General features: G+C 38.8%; 1 protein-coding gene across 1 annotated transcript in view; it reads right to left on the bottom strand.

Annotated features, from left to right (window-relative positions):
* Positions 1–19,475, bottom strand: part of PHF2 (PHD finger protein 2) — a 140,161-nt gene that overhangs the window by 61,738 nt on the left and 58,948 nt on the right. Inside the window, exon 2 of the mRNA XM_039348575.1 lies at positions 3,693–3,778. Coding sequence (XP_039204509.1) covers positions 3,693–3,778 — 86 coding nt within the window. The remainder of the gene's footprint in view (positions 1–3,692; positions 3,779–19,475) is intronic.

The following is a 19,475-nucleotide window of genomic DNA, read 5'->3' as shown; positions in this document are numbered from 1 at the left end:
TGAGCCCTAGCTTGATTTTTACTTGTGCACCTAATATAAACCCTACCCCCAAAATAAGCCATAGTTAGGATCCCACCCAGTGCGTCCCACCATCTGGTTGCACGAAGTGTGGCAAGGTGCACATGTAAAAGTCAAGCTATGGTGGGATCGGGGTAGAGTCGCCCCATGTACCCCACACCTGCTTACTACAGGACCTCCAAAGCCAGGCCTCCCATGCCCTGACACCTGCCTCACCTAGTGGTGGAGGCACCGACAGCCGCATTCAGCAGAGCCCAGATGGCTACAGCAGTCCCACTTCTTTTACGGCCACTTGCCACTGCTCGCGCACGTTGCCTCTGGCCTCAGGAAAGGCCTCTGCAGCCCAGAACAGAGCTCCGAGTGGACACGCATTTCCTGAAGACCTCTGCTGGCAAAATGGAGGCCAGGGGGTGATGTGCCCATGTGGGGGTGAGCGGTCGCAGAAGAAATAAGGCAAGACAGTGGGGGGGGAAAGAATCTCCCCAAAATAAGACCTAATGCCTCTTTTGCAAGAAAAAATATAAGACCGGGTCTTATTTTCAGGAAACACAGTATTGACAAAGTAGCCTGTGATCACTAGAAAAAGCAGTAGACCAGATTCTCTTTAAACAGGTACTGGTCTCCTACTATTTGCAGCAATATTGATAATAATGATGTTGATGAGATGATGATGATGATGATGACGCTCTTCCAATATCATCCCAATCCATCAGCACTAACCAAAATGTTTAGGAAAGTCAATGATTTCACAGAAAAGGGCACAACTAATAGCTGAAAAGAATCAGTAAGTCATTGCTGCAGCTGCTTACAAAGGGACACAAGCATTTATATAGCATGCTTAGTGTTAGAAGAAGACAGAAAACACTGCTTCCATATTGGATCAGAAAAAATATTTAGTTAAGCTAGCTGTGGATTGGGAATGAGAGGAAGGCTGTGACATGTAGACATGTTTTTAAAGAATGATTAGGGCATTGTGTCAAAGTTAAATGTGTGGAATGTTTCCTATGAAACGTAGATTCTCAGAGCCAATTCAGATTATGGTTTGGGTTTAGCAATATGAGTCTTATAAATATTAGTCTATACTAGACTAGAATATTCTTTATTGGCCAAATGTGATTGGACACACAAGGAATTTATCTCCAGTGCATAAGTTCTCAGTGTACATAAAACCACAAAGTAATACAATCATAAGATACCAATAGCAGAAGGTACTAGGAAAAATGAGAAGAATAAAACACAGCCCTACAACATGGGTCAATATCCTTAGACATATTATTTAAAGCTGTTGTATTTTATAGTATGAAAATGTATCCCAAATGTTTCCTGGTCAAATAAAATGGCAGTAGAAGGGTTGTGCAACATTGTAATTTGTTAACATTGCTTTCAACTTTGATTTATAACCTAGAAAACTTATTTTTACTGATATGAGATGCAAACATGTTCTTTCAATCTCATCAAAACAATGTTATAACCAGGTTCAGTTATAATATTGTGCAGATTATGACACCAAATGGCCTCCAGTCTTCTTGAAACTAGTCAAAATAATTGTAAATGTCTCAATTCGAGAAGTATCAAGGTTGTAGCACACTGTATCTAGCCAGAGTTATTTAGTGCTTGGACTGCATAATTTGCTTCGGTTTAGAGAGATTCAGTTACTTTTGCAACCATGAGCAAGACCTTTCTGAGTTATAACAAAGTTATAATTATTGCCCAGTTCTAATTATATTTTTTGCAGTACAATATCAGAAGATGTGGAGAGACTGGCCCATAGAATTATCAAAAGTAGAACACAACTGAATGGATCACATCATCAACAACAACAACAACAACAATTATATTTTTAGTCATATTACAAAATATAGTGCTTCTTAGTGTACAAAAATTAACCTCTGAGATGCCAAGCAAATTAATGGTTAGTTTTAAACAGATGTATATTATATTTAGATTTCCTATATAATGTATTTGTATAAAACAGCTTACAAAAAGAAGCCATCTGTTATGAGTCATATATTCAAATGCTGGAACATTATGTATGTATGCATTAACTTTATAGATTGTTGCCATCCCCATTACTGGAAGACACAATGGCTCAAAGGCTTAATGACCCTGGAGACGGTCTCAGCTCCAGTGGTTCGAGCCCTAGCACTACGTGGCAGAGTGAGATCCTGTCAGTCCTCTCAGCTTCTGTCCATTTGAAAGTATGTCCTGTCCATTTGAAAGCATGTTCTGTGCAAGTAGATAGATAGGTACCACTTTGGTGGGAAGATGGGCTGGTGCTTTGTGCAGACAGTTTGATTCCTGATGGCTCTGAACCTTCCCAATTGCAAGGCAGCTCTGGGAAGGGAAGAGGCCTTAAGTGACAGGAGTGCAAGAAGAGCCACTCATTTTATTCTCTGGTGCAAAGGCAGCTCGCCATCCTGCGGTGCATCTTGGGAAGTGCACAAGAGTTTCCTATAACAGGGCTCGTACTTTGGCAAGCCAAACTACTACTCTGCAATAGCATTGTGGTCTCCTGGCTACTGTAACAATGCCATACACTAATAGTTATAATAATAATAATAATCCACAATATACTTGTCATAAATCCTGAAATAGTATAGTTGGTCATCCTCTCAAAACAAGTTTATGAGTTTTTATTTTGAACATCAAAAGTTTAGAGGATGTTTTTCAAAACTAACATAAGTGGAATTTATTATTTCTGAAAATATGCTGCAATCAAGAACAGTAAAACATATCTGAGATACAGCTAATAGAATTGTACCAGCAAACCACATACAGTTTTGACAAAGAAAAATAGAAAAAAAGGGAACCCAAATTTTAATAAATTATTCCCTCTTTATTCAATGTATCACTAGGGTTTTCACAGAGGTAATCTTAAATTGTATATTTAGTAATCCAAGAAAAGTATTTTATATAATAGTATCTCACCTATTTTTTTATTTTTTTCATTCTTGCTAGCATACCTATCTTTAACTGTTGGTTCACATTCATACATTGAATTACTTAAGTTTAGTTTTCAATCATAATTTTAAAAAATCACGTGTATGGCTTTGTTATTAAGGAAGAAAACAATCCAAGGAACCAAAAAAGAAAATTAACATTTTATTCCTTATAAGAAGGTCATTATTGATACGGGAGATGCTTCTTTCCCAGGTAACTTATTCAGTTTGAAAATTATTCTCTTGACAGAAATCCTTTTAGATGTTCACATTCTGAAGGAGCTTTTACAATTTCAATCCTATTTTTAAAAAGTTGTAAATATTGAGACTTTATAATATATTCTTACTGCTTGCCCAAAACAGTTTGCTACATTGTGTCACATCACTAAATTATGATTAATATCTGAAATCTCTCTCTCTGTGTGTGTGTGTGTGTGTGTGTGTGTGTGTGAGAGAGAGAGAGAGAGAGAGAGAGAGAGAGAGAGAGAGAGAGAGAGAGGGAGGGAGGGAGGGAGGGAGGGAGGGAGGGAGGGAGAGATATTTTCACAGACAAATTCATATGAAACAACTCATATCACATTTGCACTGAAATATTACATTGGCTGATTAGCTTCTCTTTTTTAATATTTGTAAGTATTACTATGAATTCTAGAAGAATTTATATATTCAAGATAGCAAATATCATAAAGTCAATTTCTGAAACAGGAGGATAACCTGACAAAGGAATATACTTACAAGTAGATTTTCCATGGGTTTTCTCACAGTTTGGACAGTGGTAAATATCAATATCTGGTGCCTCATCTTCTTCTACACCAACACAGCTGAAATTTATAAAAGAACAAGTCATTGTTAAACAACAATATTAAGCAAAATCATCAGATATTTCAAGACATAACAACTCTTGTGTCCAAGGTCCAACCTTCTTAAATTCTATAACAGGATCTTGGCTGACCTTTGTCAGTTTTGTGTGGTACTGGGAAATTAATGTACTTCAGTCTCCCTACTAAGATAATGTGTCAGATTACAAGTGATCAGGTGGATCTGGGTCATATGAACAGTGCAATAGCATAGCGTAACTCTGTTTCTTTGTTATAGCTAAATTAAGTGTCAAAAGTAATACCAAAGGCATACATATTTTTCATCTGGTGAAGCTAGGCCATAGGGACCTCTAATTTCTTAGTCTAAAGTCATATTTTTTTATTTAAAAGTGGTATTTTTTATTTAAAAAGTAAGTAATACTCTCCCCTCCAAAAAACAAAATTATATAGAGGGTGCCATTGGATGAGAACTAATCGGAAATATATTTTGTATTTTTGTAATTGTATTTTTCACTTGTTTTACAAATGTCATTTTAATTCATGCTTTGCTACATGCTTATCCTTATGGAGTATAGGAAGATGTCATCTATGACATGGCTACAAATATAGAATTATGGTGTTGTTGTAGAATTATGGTGGTTACTCCCATTTTGTTTTCCTTTAATAGATTATAATTGCAAAGAAAGCTTGAAAATCAAAGGATGCTTCTGCTGAATAGTTAAAAATTGCTAAATGGAACACATTCACAGCAAATAAACTCTTAACATATTCCAAAAATTACTATTGTAATTATTGTTCCAAATATTTACAAACATACACCCTATAGTTACATTTTTTTTCTCTCACACACATACACACATGGAAGAAAATGTAGCAATACCCAAATAATTTGAGCAACCAATTTTAAGTATGAAACTTCATGCACAGATACCCATTCCATATAATTTGCTCTGAATATCAAAAGCGATATTTTATAGAGCAGAATTCTATCAGAGCAGAGTAGAATTGTATCCTTAATAACTGGAAAATCAGCATGAAGCATTGAGCTGAATTTATCAATTCACCCCTTTTCTGGCACATAATCATATATAATTTGGGATCTCTCACTTGTACAAGTATTTTGCTACCAAAATTAACCTCTGCTGCCCAGAGATGAACATAAATACATCTTGAATGTCAGAAACATATCACACACTCAGAACACCCAGTGAAGTTGGTATCATACAGTATCATGCAACACTGTGCAATCATCTGAATGCAAGCCAGTAAAGAAACAAAACTGCAAAGGGGCCATATATCCAATGCAAGGACCTTTCTCACAGGGCATCTGGTTGAAAGTTATCATGAGGAGGAAGGGAAAGAGTGCAGCTGACCAAATAGGAGAAGGAACTTGTAGCCTTCCAGATGTAACTGAATATCTAGCAGCCATGGTCAACATGCCCAAAAGTAGGAAACATTGGAATTTGTGCTTCAGTGATATTTGAATAATATCCTCAAGTTACAACAGTTCGTTTAGTGACCATTTGGAGTTACAATGGACCATTGCAGCATCCTCATGGTCATGTGATCAAAATTCAGACAATTGACAACTGACTCATATTTATGACAATTGCAGTATCCCCGGGACAGGTGATTTTGTGAACTTCTCACAAGCAAAGTCAATGGGGAAGCCAAATTCACTCAACAACTGTAGTGATTCACTTAACAGATGTGGCAAGGAAGGTCATAAAATGGAGCAAAACTCACTTAACAATCATTTCACTTAGCAACATAAATGTTGGGCTCAGTTATGCTCTTAAGTCGAGAACTGTCTACATTTATTTTAATAGTATGCAGACATATTGCTGCTTCTAATAAAGCAACTACACAAAGCAACTAAATCTTCCTGTACAAAACCTTAAAGAATAGCAAGCATCTTCCATTCTTTTAGCTTTGTAAATTGTTGATGCTGCACAAACTGTGGGGTTCTGCGGTCTTCTTCCATCATCCCAAAAAAGAAACAGCAACAGAGCTGAAACTACTATAGGCTCTATACATTTTAAGGAGCGGTCTCTTATTTCTGCCTCCACTGCATTGCACTGAAGCACTTTCACAAAGCTTAAATTCAACTGATAATGTGTCTTTAAACTAAAAATATTGAGACTAAAATCTTCCAGGCAATTAATATTACTTTTAAGAGTTGGAGATACTGTCTTCAAAATCCTTCTCCTACCTATTAAGTGATTGTTGTTTGATCATAGCTACAAATTCCAACAGATTTATAATTCTATTAAAAGTTAAACAATTTCAAAGGAATTCTTAGCTCTTTGTTCATGACAACTTTTTGTCAGTGTCTAAGGTGAGTTTTGGATGTATTTGTGTGTGAATGTGTGCACATGTTCCAGCAAATACTTCTCTTTTATAGTAATATTCACATTATCCAGGCTAGTTATTATGGAAGCAAAATGGATCCATGAACAATCAACAGATCCATACACAAACATGTCTGAATACTTAGAGAAATCCCAAGTTATACAGAAAAATATTTACTCAGATAGTTATCCATAAGATTTTCTCTAAATAATTATCCATGGGATTTTTCTCATGATTATTAGGTTCCACATGCTCTGTCCTTCCACATTTGAGGACAATATACATGTTCTCTCAGTTCCAATGGAAAATTTTCATCCAATTTCTAAGATGAAAAAGTGAAGATTAATTTCCTGCCACGTAATGTGACAGCTGCAGTTCTTATCCAGAATTCCTGAATTAAGTTTGCCATTATAAAACATCATCTTGAGTTCTTTTGCAGTGTTTAGGCAGGATGCAAATAAATATATAAATATCTTAGTTGTGACATTATTCAGTTATTCAAAAACCTTGAGATGAGACCCAACCTGTCCAAATTCTTCCCACTATTATTGTTACCTGTGATCCATAGTATTTGTAACTATAACAGAATAACAGAATTGGAACAGACCTTGGAAGTCTTCTAATCTAACCCCTTGATCAGGGAAGAAGAGAGGGAGAGGGAGAGAAAGCTGTACCATATCCAAAATTTGTGCTCCATTAGTATAAATTACACCTTTATGGATTACTGCCTTGTCGTGGCGAAGGGGCTTGCGTAACTCAATGAATCTATGAGCTATGCCGTGCAGGGCCACCCAAGACGGACAGGTTATAGCAGAGAGTTCTGACAAAATGTGATCCACTGGAGAAGGAAATGGCAAACCACTCCAGTATCTTTGCCATGAAAACCCCATGGACAGTACTAAAAGGAAAAAAGATATGACGCTGGAAGATGAGCCCCTCAGGTCGGAAGGTGTCCAATATGCTACTGGGGAAGAGCAGAGGGCTAGTACTAGTAGCGCCAGAAAGAATGAAGTGACTGGGCCAAAGCCGAAAGGACGCTCAGCTGTGGATATATCTGGTGGTGAAAGGAAAGTCCGATGCTGTAAAGATTTTTTTCTCCATAGGAACCTGGAATGTAAGATCCATGAATCAAGGCAAGCTAGACGTAGTCAAAAAAGAGATGACAAGACTGAACATCGACATCTTAGGAATCAGCGAACTAAAATGGACAGGAATGGGTGAATTTAACTCAGATGACCATCAGGTATACTACTGTGGGCAAGAATCCCTCAGAAGAAATGGAGTAGCCTTCATAGTCAATAAAAGAATAGGAAAAGCAATACTGGGATACAATCCCCAAAATGACAGAATGATCTCAATTCGAATCCAAGGCAAACCATTCAATATCACAGTAGTCCAAATCTATGCCCCAACCACTGCTGCTGAAGAGGATGAAATTGACCGGTTCTATGAAGCCCTACAGCACCTTATAGAATTAACACCAAAAAATGATGTCCTTATCATCATGGGGGATTGGAATGCTAAGGTAGGAAGCCAAAAGATAACCGGAATAACAGGCAAGTTTGGCCTTGGAGTACAAAATGAAGCAGGGCACAGGCTGATAGAATTTTGTCAAGAGAATACGATGGTCATAACAAACACTCTTTTCCAACAACCCAAGAGACGGCTCTACACATGGACATCACCAGACGGTCAACGTAGAAATCAGATTGACTATGTGCTCTGCAGCCAAAGATGGAGAAGCTCTATACAGTCAGTAAAAACAAGACCAGGAGCTGACTGTGGCTCAGATCATGAGCTTCTCGTTGCAAAATTTAGGCTTAAATTGAAAAAAGTAGGGAAAAGCACTAGGCCACTCAGGTATGAACTAAATCATATTCCTGATGAATATACAGTAGAGGTGACAAATAGATTTAAGGAACTGGATCTGATAGACAGAGTGCCTGAAGAACTATGGATGGAAGTTCGCAACATTGTACAAGAGGTAGCAACTAAAACCATCCCAAAGAAAAAGAAATGCAAGAAAGCAAAATGGCTGTCTGAGGAAGCTTTGCAAATAGCTGAGGAAAGAAGGGAAGCGAAAGGCAAAGGAGAAAGAGAAAGATACACCCAATTGAATGCAGAATTTCAGAGAGTAGCTAGAAGAGATAAGAATGCCTTCTTAAATGAACAGTGCAAAGAAATAGAAGAAAACAACAGAATAGGGAGGACCAGAGATCTCTTCAAGAAAATTGGAGATATGAAGGGAACGTTTCATGCAAAGATGGGCATGATAAAGGACCAAAATGGCAGAGACCTAACAGAGGCAGAAGAGATTAAGAAGAGATGGCAAAACTACACAGAAGAACTATACAAGAATGAGCTTAACATCCCAGATAACCACAATGAGATGGTCATTGACCTCGAACCAGACATCCTAGAATGTGAAGTGAAATGGGCCTTAGAAAATCTGAGCAACAACAAAGCTAGTGGAGGTGACAGTATTCCAGCTGAGCTATTCAAAATCTTAAAAGACGATGCAGTAAAAGTGCTACACTCAATTTGCCAGCAAATTTGGAAAACTCAACAGTGGCCACAGGATTGGAAAAGGTCAGTTTACATTCCAATTCCAAAGAAAGGCAATGCCAAAGAATGTTCAAACTATCGCACCATTGCACTCATTTCACATGCTAGTAAAGTTATGCTTAAAATCCTACAAGCTAGACTCCAGCAGTATGTGGATCGAGAACTACCAGAAGTACAGGCAGGATTTCGAAGAGGCAGAGGAACTAGAGATCAAATTGCCAACATACGCTGGATCATGGAGAAAGCTAGGGAGTTCCAGAAAAACATCTACTTCTGCTTCATTGACTATGCAAAAGCCTTTGATTGTGTGGATCACAACAAATTGTGGCAAGTTCTTAAAGAGATGGGAGTACCAGACCATCTCATTTGTCTCTTGAGAAACCTATATGCGGGTCAAGAAGCAACAGTGAGAACTGGACACGGAACCACTGATTGGTTCAAAATTGGAAAAGGAGTCCGGCAAGGCTATATACTGTCGCCCTGCCTATTTAACTTATATGCAGAGCACATCATGAGAAAGGCAGGGCTAGATGAATCAAAAGTTGGAATTAAGATTGCCGGGAGAAATATCAACAACCTAAGATATGCAGATGATACCACTCTAATGGCAGAAAGTGAAGAGGAACTAAAGAGCCTCTTGATGCGGGTGAAGAAGGAGAGTGCAAAAGTTGGCTTGAAACTCAACATTAAGAAAACCAAAATCATGGCATCCGGCCCTCTCAATTCCTGGCAAATAGATGGGGAAGAAATGGAGGTAGTGACAGATTTTATTTTTCTGGGCTCCAAGATCACCTCAGATGGGGACTGCAGCCAAGAAATTAAAAGACGCTTGCTCCTGGGGAGGAAAGCTATGGCAAATCTAGACAGCATACTAAAAAGCAGAGACATCACCCTGCCAACAAAAGTGCGTATAGTCCAGGCCATGGTTTTCCCAGTTGCAATGTATGGCTGTGAAAGTTGGACCATAAGAAAGGCTGAGCGCAAAAGAATTGAGGCCTTTGAACTATGGTGCTGGAGAAGACTCCTGCGAGTCCCTTGGACTGCAAGGCGTTCAAACCGGTCAGTCCTAGAAGAGATCAACCCCGACTGCTCTTTAGAAGATCCAAGTGAAACTCTTTGGCCACCTAATGAGAAGGAAGGATTCACTGGAGAAGAGCCTAATGCTGGGAAAGATTGAGGGCAATAGAAGAAGGGGACGACAGAGAATGAGATGGCTGGATGGAGTCACTGAAGCAGTAGGTGTGAATTTAAATGGACTCCAGAAGATGGTAGAGGACAGGAAGACCCGGAGGAACGTTGTCCATGGGGTCGCGATGGGTCGGACACGACTTCGCAATTAACAACAACAACAGTATAAATTATCTTACCCTTCAATGATCTGTTAAATAAAGACAAATCTATTGCTTGTACATAAATGTGAAACTTCCATCCTTAATGTAGATGTATACAATTATTCTGTTGATATTTATATATTACTGGGATTTTTAAAAATGATGTGTTTTTAAAATATGTTCAATTACATAAAACTAAATATTGAACATTCTTATCTAATTCTATTATGCTTATAAAAGTGTTCTTATTCACTGTTTTACCAGTTTTTGTCTTCTCCTTTTCCCCCTTTTAAACAATTCTTAATACAAAAATATAATAGTTTCTTTAAAAAGATGTTGGTGGCAATGATCAAGAGACTACAGTTGCCGTATCAGATCCTGTTGGGATTACTGGGACCACCAAATATTTCCCTCAACAATCTGTGAAAGGTTGCAGTGTTCCACTATCTCAGGGGCTGCCACAAAGAAGAGGGAGTCAAGCTATTTTCCAAAGCGCCTGAAGGCAGGACAAGAAGCAACGGATGGAAACTAATCAAGGAGAGAAACAACCTAGAACTAAGGAGAAACTTCCTGACAGTTAGAACAACTAACCAATGGAACAACCTGCCTCCAGAAGCGGTGAATGCTCCAACACTGGAGATTTTTAAGAAGAGACTGGACAGCCATTTGTCTGAAATGGTATAGGGTTTCCTGCCTGAGCAGGGGGTTGGACTAGATGACCTCCAAGGTCCCTTCCAACTTTATTATTATTATTATTATTATTATTATTATTATTCTAAAAGGAACACCTGTGTAGCTCCAAACCAGCCAGTAGGTTCACTGCTGACAAGATACGATAGTAGGTCAAGATTGCAAGGTTCTGGGCTTTGCTGAGAAAAGGCTGGATGATAAGAAGTCAGCATTATCTTAACATCATTCCTGACAGCACAACAATGCAATCAATGGAGCTTTTCTTAGCAAGCTAGTTGTATTATTTTACATCTACTTTTCAACTACAGTGCAGAAATGTTTCCCACAGAAAATAAGATAAGTGGTTTAAGAGTATTTTGTAATTTGGTGGAAAAATTATCTATTTTACATTTTATTTACTGCAAGCACAATAAATAAGAAGTATTACTTACTGAACTCCTTAATTTCCTCTTTTTATAGATGCTGGGAGACACACTGTTTTCTTCCATAAGGCCAACTAGAGTTAAAATGCTTCCTCTATTTTCATTTATTTTTATTTTTCTCTCACACAAGAACTTCATTCGTTCATTCGTTCATTCATTCATTTATTCAATTTATATAGCTAGCCATCTTCCGTACATGATTCTAAGTGGCTTACAATAAAATAAATATAAATACATAAATATAGAATATAAAAATAAAAATAAAATACATTGCAGCTGGGCCTGGAGACAAACTATTAATATTTGTCAGTGACCAATTTTTTGTCATTCCCTTTTTGCCATGCTATAATGACAGTTGAGAAAGAGAAATGAATAGAGCTAGAAAGGGAAGTTTATAATCTTAAGCATATATCATAGCAGTAAAATTATCTCATAGTTTACAAAGTTCTATGCTCTTATTCAAGACTCTCAAAATTCATCTGCTTGCCTCTCATTCTTCAAATAGCACAAACAGAACCAAAGAAATGGGGACACTTTCATACTCTCTCTTCCTCATCCCTCAAAAGCTGTTTGAAACCCACAGTCATCTTTATTGCCACCATTCAAACTACTGAGAATAGCAGTTATTTCCCCCAGTTGCCCAACAAGGAATGCTGTGCCATCCTGTGCATGCTTTTAATTATATTTTTAGCATTTACCTAGTGATTTCTTCCTAAAGGCAGTAACTGCTATTTTGGGGGGGAAGGGGGGCTGCAAAGCCAACAATACATTCATTTTCTCTTTTGCATACAGTAGGTGAACATCTCTGGAGTGGGGAAAGTGACTGACTCAGCCCTGGAGCCCAGAAGTGAGATTTCTGCCAATTTCTTCATATAAGGTATGCCTAAGGTCTACACTGTAAATGGAAAAAAATTTTCATATAATTCAGGACAATTTCCCGTAATGATCAAAAACAGGTACCGTAATAAAGACTCAAGAGAAAGAGGGTACATGATGAAAGTAAGCAGGGACATAGCATTATTACTGATTTGTCACCTATTGCAGCAATTAGTGCAAGTATTTTCTTGATGCTATGCTCTGTGGCAAGACATTTAACAGAATAAAAGAGAAAATCAGTCAATGATTCTGAACCTCAAAATAATCTCCTGTACTACAATTCTAAAAGAATTCCCCACCTGGACTTGCTCTGGTGCAGAAATGTGGTTCAGAAAGAAGCTCTCCCTTTGGAATTGTTAGGAGGTGTTTTGTTCCTCTTATTTACTGGAAAAGGCCTCTGAGAGAAGAAGAATGGGGGATATGTGGATGGAATGTTTGTAAATGAGCAAATAAATGGGGCGGTAAAAGGGGGGTATTTATTTATTCTTTGTTCTTTGTTCAGTCTTTATATTTATTTGTTTATTTGTTCATTTATTTATCCAGTTTATATTTTGCCAACGAGGATATCAGATGCTCAGCAGCAGCATTCAACAATGCAATACAATACATAGTACAAGCACTGAAATCTCTATAATAGTCATCCCAGTTGGACTAATGCTATATGCTCTTTGTGAGACTGCTCTGAAGGCCACCAGGAAGTTAAAACTGGCCTAGAAAAATAGCTTTATGCAGTGTTGGATTCAGTGAAGTTATACCCCTTTTGTGCAACCTGGCTATCACCTTTAAAACTCTATTTGGCATGAGGTCAGATTATTTGTTGGGCTGCCTCTCCCTGAGACTGGGTGGATTAAGCACACTCCAGGTCCAGCGGTGAGATTCAGCCAGTTCGCACCAGTTCAGCAGAACTGGTAGCTAATTTTTTGTTACCCAGGCCCAGAATGGACTTCTGGAAGCAGCATCCACACAGAGAACCGGTTGTTCGCATATTTGAATCCTACCACTGTCCAGGTCCCTTCCCTTAAATGCTGCTATCTTGCAGAAATGACAAGGAAGCGTGCCTTTTCTGTCACAACCTCTGCCCTGTGGAACACTTTCCCCTTGTGATAAAATAGTTTTCCATGCTTTTAATCTTCCAGAAAGCCTTAAGAAGACATAAAAGTTGGAAGAGAGATTGATGGGCTATATTGGGGAAGTTTTATTGTGATGCCAGGTTTTTCTCTTTATGGTTTTATTGTATCCTGTTGTTGTTGCTGTTGTTTTATCCTTTGGTTGTTAACTACTCAGAGTCAGGTTTTAAGATGGGCAGCCATAGAAATATTTTAAATGAATAATCCATATAAAAATAATTTGAGAGCAAGGGAAAAGCGCATAACAAACATCATGGTATCTGCAAAAGCACTCCAAATTTTTAACCTCTTCCTAAAGGTCATTACTGAAGAAGAAAGCTTGAATTCTTAAGTAAGACTCTAGCAAAATCCAGAGGCTATAATGGAAAAACACCATTTCTACCACAAGTAGGGTATCATCAACAATTTCTCGCAGGATGTTAGCAGTAAATGTTTAAAAATATTGATACGAGGGAACCCAGCAACGGGGGGGGGGAGCAGTCAGTAACAATAATCAGATACACCATTATTAAAAATCATAGCTATATCACAAAAATATAATAAAACAGCATTAATAAAAATACTGTAGTTCAGCATTCAATACAGTAGTACCCATCAGATATCATAAAAACAGACGAAACCGAAAGATTTATTTCTGATGCTGGAAACATAGGTGCTAGGAAGGTCTTTCCAAGGAGAGAATTTTTTTCAAGAAAATTCATATATCCAGATAGTAATGGGAAGCCACCATTGTCCCATTGTATTTAGAAGAATTTCAGCAAAGCATTGGAAATACCTCAAATGTTAAAACAATATAGCCCATAGTATACTATGCACATGAGAATTAAGCATGTGGTCTGCAAGGTTTATTCAGATGTCTTTATACAGCTGAGGGAAGTCAGCCCCCCAGAGAAGGAAATATTAAAAGGGCAGAAAAATATATTTCTTCAAAAAGGATTTTAAAAACAGCAGCCAACCCTGCCCCCAAATCTCTCTGTCCCAAGCAGAAGCCAGCTCTATACAAATGCAGATATAAACCATCAGAAAGGCCCCAGCTAGGAGATCAAGAAGACAAAGACCTAAAATCTGCATACTCCACCTGAGATGGAATATAATAGGACTAACCCATCACCATTAAGAATACCAGAGAGGCACACCTAGACTCAGGTCAGAATATGTGACACAGGAAATAACCTCAAAGTTCATGCCACAGGAATAGGAAACCATTTCAAACAAAAGGCTTCAGAGGTTATAAAAACCTATTAGCCACATGTGCTCAGCCCTTCTTTCTCTCCTGTTTCCTGCCAGAACCATCTTTCTGTCTGGCTCTTCAATAAACTGCAACCTTCTTTCTAAAGCAGTCACCATGTTGTTTATTTATCCCCGGCTTGGATGAACCAGGATGAAGACTTTTCTTTCAACACAGCCTTCCCAACCAAGGTGACATCTATTTATGTCCATTTCATCTCCCAAACATTTTCAGCCAAAGAATTCTGGTAACTGGTCTGCACATCTCAAGGAAGCCCTTGAAGGCTACAAATGGTGATTGTGCTTTCTGCTGAATATGCTCACAAGCTTCCATTCCACTGGAAAAATTGGTGAAGCTAAGAAACGGTCACAGACCAAAATGCAAGTACAACAAAAGAAAACACAAGAAAAATATAATCACAAACAATTACACCAGAAGCCTTGGCTAAAGGGAATTACAACGTTCTCCTCTAATAGTTATAGCTCTTAAAAGAAATTTAGAAACCTGAGAAGTAATATAGGAGGAGCCATCCCCTAGACCAGGGGTAGGCAACCTTGGCTCTTTTATGACTCGTGGACTTCCCAGAATTCCTGAGCCAGCATGGCTCACCTTTCCCCTCAGCATGGCTGGTTCAGGAATTCTGGGAGTTGAAGTCCACGAGTCATAAAAGAGCCAGAGTTGCCTACCCCTGCCCTGGACAATGTAAAACCAAATTACTAACATTAAAACCAGAGGGATCAATTCCAAGGGGAGGCAATAATTTAATTCTGGCTGTATTATACATTTGTTGTTGTTGTTGTTAATTGCGAAGTCGTGTCCGACCCATCGCGACCCCATGGACAATGTTCCTCCAGGTCTTCCTGTCCTCTACCATCTTCTGGAGTCCATTTAAGTTCACACCTACTGCTTCAATGACTCCATCCAGCCATCTCATTCTCTGTCGTCCCGTTCTTCTATTGCCGTCAATCTTTCCCAGCATCAGGCCCCTCTCCAGTGAGTCCTTCCTTCTCATTAGATGGCCAAAGTATTTGAGTTTCAGCTTCAGGATCTGGCCTTCTAAAGAGCAGTCGGGGTTGATCTCTTCTAGGACTGACCGGTTTGAACGCCTTGCAGTCCAAGGGACTCACAGGAGTCTTCTTCAGCACCATAGTTCAAAGGCCTCAATTCTTTGGCGCTCAGCCTTTCTTATGGTCCAACTTTCACAGCCATATATAGGGTATACATAGCCATACATAGGGTATACATAGCCATACATAGGGCAGTATAATAAGACATGCTCCACAGTTTCAACTTCAGCCCTGTCACAGGGGCATAGTTGCTCACTAAACGGGAGCCTCTTGAATCGCCCGTCGAGTAGTGCTGAGGGAAAGACATTGAAACAGGCTAGGGAAAAGACTCTTCTATACTTGGGGATGGTTAGACTATAGAAATAAGAGGCCATCTTCAATCCATAATTATTAGAATGACTAAAGATCAAAGGGGAGCAGGTTTTGTTGGCTCTGGCTCTTAAGTATTGTAAATCTATGTCCACAAGCCGTTGGACTACACTAAACTGGGCGTCCTTAAGACTATAATCTCCCAGAGCATCCCCTGTAAAACCTAGCAAGTGGAGTTTCTTCATCATCTCCCTCTCCCAATGAGAAGTATGAGAATCGAAAGTAAGGCTTTAAGAGCAAGGTACATGCTTCATTGCTTTAACACAAAGCAAAAGCTCTCTGGGCAGCTTACAGTAAACGCATACACACACACACACACATACAGTATATTACAGCTAGTCCTCAACTTACAACCATTCATTTAGTAACCATATGAAGTTACAACATCTCGGAAAAATGTGCCTTATTACTGGTCCTCACACTTACAACTGTTGCATCATTCCCACGCTCATGTGCAATTGGGCACTTGGCAATTAGCATATATTTACAATGGTTGCAGTGGCCTGGGGTTTTCTGATTGCCATTTGCAATCTTCCCAGTCAGCATCTGACCAGCAGACTCAATAAGGGAAGCTAGATTTACTTAACAACCACCTGATTCCCCTAACAACTGCAGTGACTTGCTTAACAACCATAGCATAAAAGGTTACAAAATTGCATGCGACTCATTTAACAATTGGCTTGCTTAGCAATGGCAATTCTGTCCCCACTGTTTTCATAAGTGAAGGACTACCTGTTAAAAGATATCCAGTCAAATCAAGTCAAACAAAAATAAAGACACCATATGAGCTAGAAACCAGCATGGCAAAAATGTAAACAATATGAATTAGTATACAATTAGAATCCCATTAAAATGTTTTCAGGAAGTGCTGAAATGATGCTAATGCAAGTACCAGTTGCAGTTCTCTGTGGAGAGCATTCTAAAAATAGGGTACCACCAGAGAAAAAACTGTCTTTGAGGCAAGGCTGCTGGATAAGGTGGAACAGTCGGCAGCTTCATGCTGCAGAGAGCATTGCCTGCACTATACAAAGCAAAGCTATGAAGGTGCCAACTGTGGACACCCCCAAGGAGCAATGGAAAACTCCCATAGCCTGACATCTGTGAGACATCTCTGATAAAAATCGCCTATCAAATGAATTGTTGATTTGTCTTGCTGCTTAATTCATTTCTTGGAAGGAGGAGGAGAAAAAAACATTGCTATGTTGTATATAATCTTTAATTAACAGAACTGGTATAGAAAGTGACTCTGACAAGTGCACTGAAGAAAGGCAAACATGTTATCTTGGAAATTTCAAACCCACTGTGATATCACAGATAAGAGTTTGGATTCAAGGTTTGGATGATTTTAGACAGTCGCCATCTCTCAATACAAATACTGTCAAGGTTCCGATAAACAAATCAGAACACTGAGGCTTGAAATTTCCTCAAAGAACATGTTTATTGGTTACATAGTATCGGCACAGTCAAAAGTGAAACCAGGTCTGAAATTCCCATCAAAGAGAGACAATATTATAAAGTTGAACTTCCCACCCCAATGCTATGCAACCAGTTATGTTCCCCAATTGGCAGGCTTTCTAATTAAATGCTCTCATCCGTCCATCTAACTGACAGAAATGACCTTGGTTTCCACGGGACAGTAGAAATCCTCCACGCACACCCCCATTCTTGTAGCAACCTAGAACAAGCAAAATGGCTGCAGCCAGGTTTGTTGTAGAGTTGACAAATACATTACAAGATGATAGTTATAAAGAAAAAAAAGATAAAGAAACACTACAGAACATTTCTTGATCTCCTGAATAAAGGAAGGATATAATTGCAACAAATAAGTAAATAATATCAAGACATGATCACTCAGCTTTAACTGGATATTTATTACTCATGTTAATCAAACAGATTTCAAGAAGTTCCCCAGGAAAACGTGGGGTGGATCCCATGCTAGAAATTCTGAAGGAATTTTTTTTTCTGGAGAGTATTTTTTCCCCATATTTACTAAGAGTCTACCTAAAATGCCCTGAATAAATCAATGTTTTTCCATTAGTTGATGATGCTGTGTTCAATTACACAAGCTCACCTAATTAACTGCTCTGAACTTTGACTGGGCCATTGCAACCCCTTGATTCTTTTCTTTTTTAACCATTCTGTTGTAGATTTGCTGGCATGCTTGGAATCACTGTCCTTTTGTAGGACCCAATGTCAGCCAAACTTTAACTGTCAGACAGATGGCCTCACGTTTGACTCTAGAATATTTTGGAATACAAAGGAGTTCATGGTCAACTGAATGACTGCAAGGTGCCCAGGTCCTGTGGCTGCAAAATAAGGACAAATCATCACTCCTCCCTCTTTGAGCAAGATGGTTAATACGAGATATTTGTGCTGATATGCTGTGTTTGGTTTTCACCAAACATGGCACTGTGTATTATGGCCAGACATCTTCACTTTGGTCTTGTCTGTCCAAACGACACTGTTCCAGAAGTCTTGTGATTTGTTCAGACGCAACTTTGCAAACCTAAGCCATGCTGCCATGTTATTTTTAGAGAGAAGAGGCTTTCTCATGGCAGCTCTTCCAACCAAACTATATTTGTTCAGTTGTGTCATCAACTTTAACATTTAACATGATAACTGAGGCCTGTAGTGTCTGAGATGTAACTCTTGGTTTTTTTGCAATTTCTTTGAGCAGTCCAACCTTGCTGTGAATTTGCTGGGATGTCTGTTCCTGGGAAGATTGGCAACTATATTGAATGCTTTCCGCTAGTGAATAATTTTCCTCACTCTAGTTTTAAATTGTTTAGAAATGGCCTTATACATCTTCTCAGATTGCTGGGGAGCAACAATTGTTCCTCTAAGACAGTGGTTCTCAACCTGTGGGTCGGGACCCCATTTGGGGTCAAACGACCATTTCACGGGGATCGCCAAACAACGCAGTCCGCCATTTTTTTTTTACCCTTTTCCTTAGCTGTGCTACTCCCTTTTCTTCTATTGGCATTTGAAAGCCAATAGAATAGACTCCCTTGAATAGAGTCTAATTCTATTGGCTTTCCAAAGCCAATAGGAATTGTCCAGGCTGTCTCTGCCCTGCTGAGCCTGCCAAAAGTTCCATTCTGCAAACGGTGCTGCACCAGTTGAGTAGTCCTCGACTTACGACCGGTTGAGTAGTCCTCAACTTACGATCGGTTGGGGTCACGGCATTAAAAAGGTTGAGAACCACTGCTCTAAGATCATTGCTGATGTCTTTCCTCTTTGGCATTGTGTTAAGACACACTTCAACTGCTGGTGATCAACCAACTCCTAAAATGTCAGCTTTTATAGAGACAGTCACACTTGGTGATGATCAATTGATCAAGGGAACTTGATTAGCAGCACTTGGCTGCTACTTAGCCTCTTCATATCTATGGAAGCAGTAAGGATGTACTTACTAAGGATGTACAAAATGGCTACTCCATTTTGGCTTTCTTTTTGTAAAGTAAATGATGACATGATGTAATATGTCATGTGTTGTCGTTCATCTGAGCTTATATTTACCTACTTTTAAGAACTGCTGAGGATCAGATAATTTTTTACTATATTCTGATATATAAAACCATAGAACTCAATGAGGGTGTACTTTTTCACAAGACTGTAGATACTTGGCAAGAAAGGCCTCTTTTTCTTTGTTGTACATTTAGCAAATATGCCT

Source organism: Crotalus tigris, unplaced genomic scaffold (genome assembly GCF_016545835.1).
Source record: "Crotalus tigris isolate CLP2741 ecotype Arizona unplaced genomic scaffold, ASM1654583v1 scf7180000018160.1183395, whole genome shotgun sequence".
Taxonomy (NCBI): domain Eukaryota; kingdom Metazoa; phylum Chordata; class Lepidosauria; order Squamata; family Viperidae; genus Crotalus; species Crotalus tigris.
Note: the sequence above shows the minus strand (reverse complement) of the source record. Positions and strands in the feature narration are given on the sequence as shown.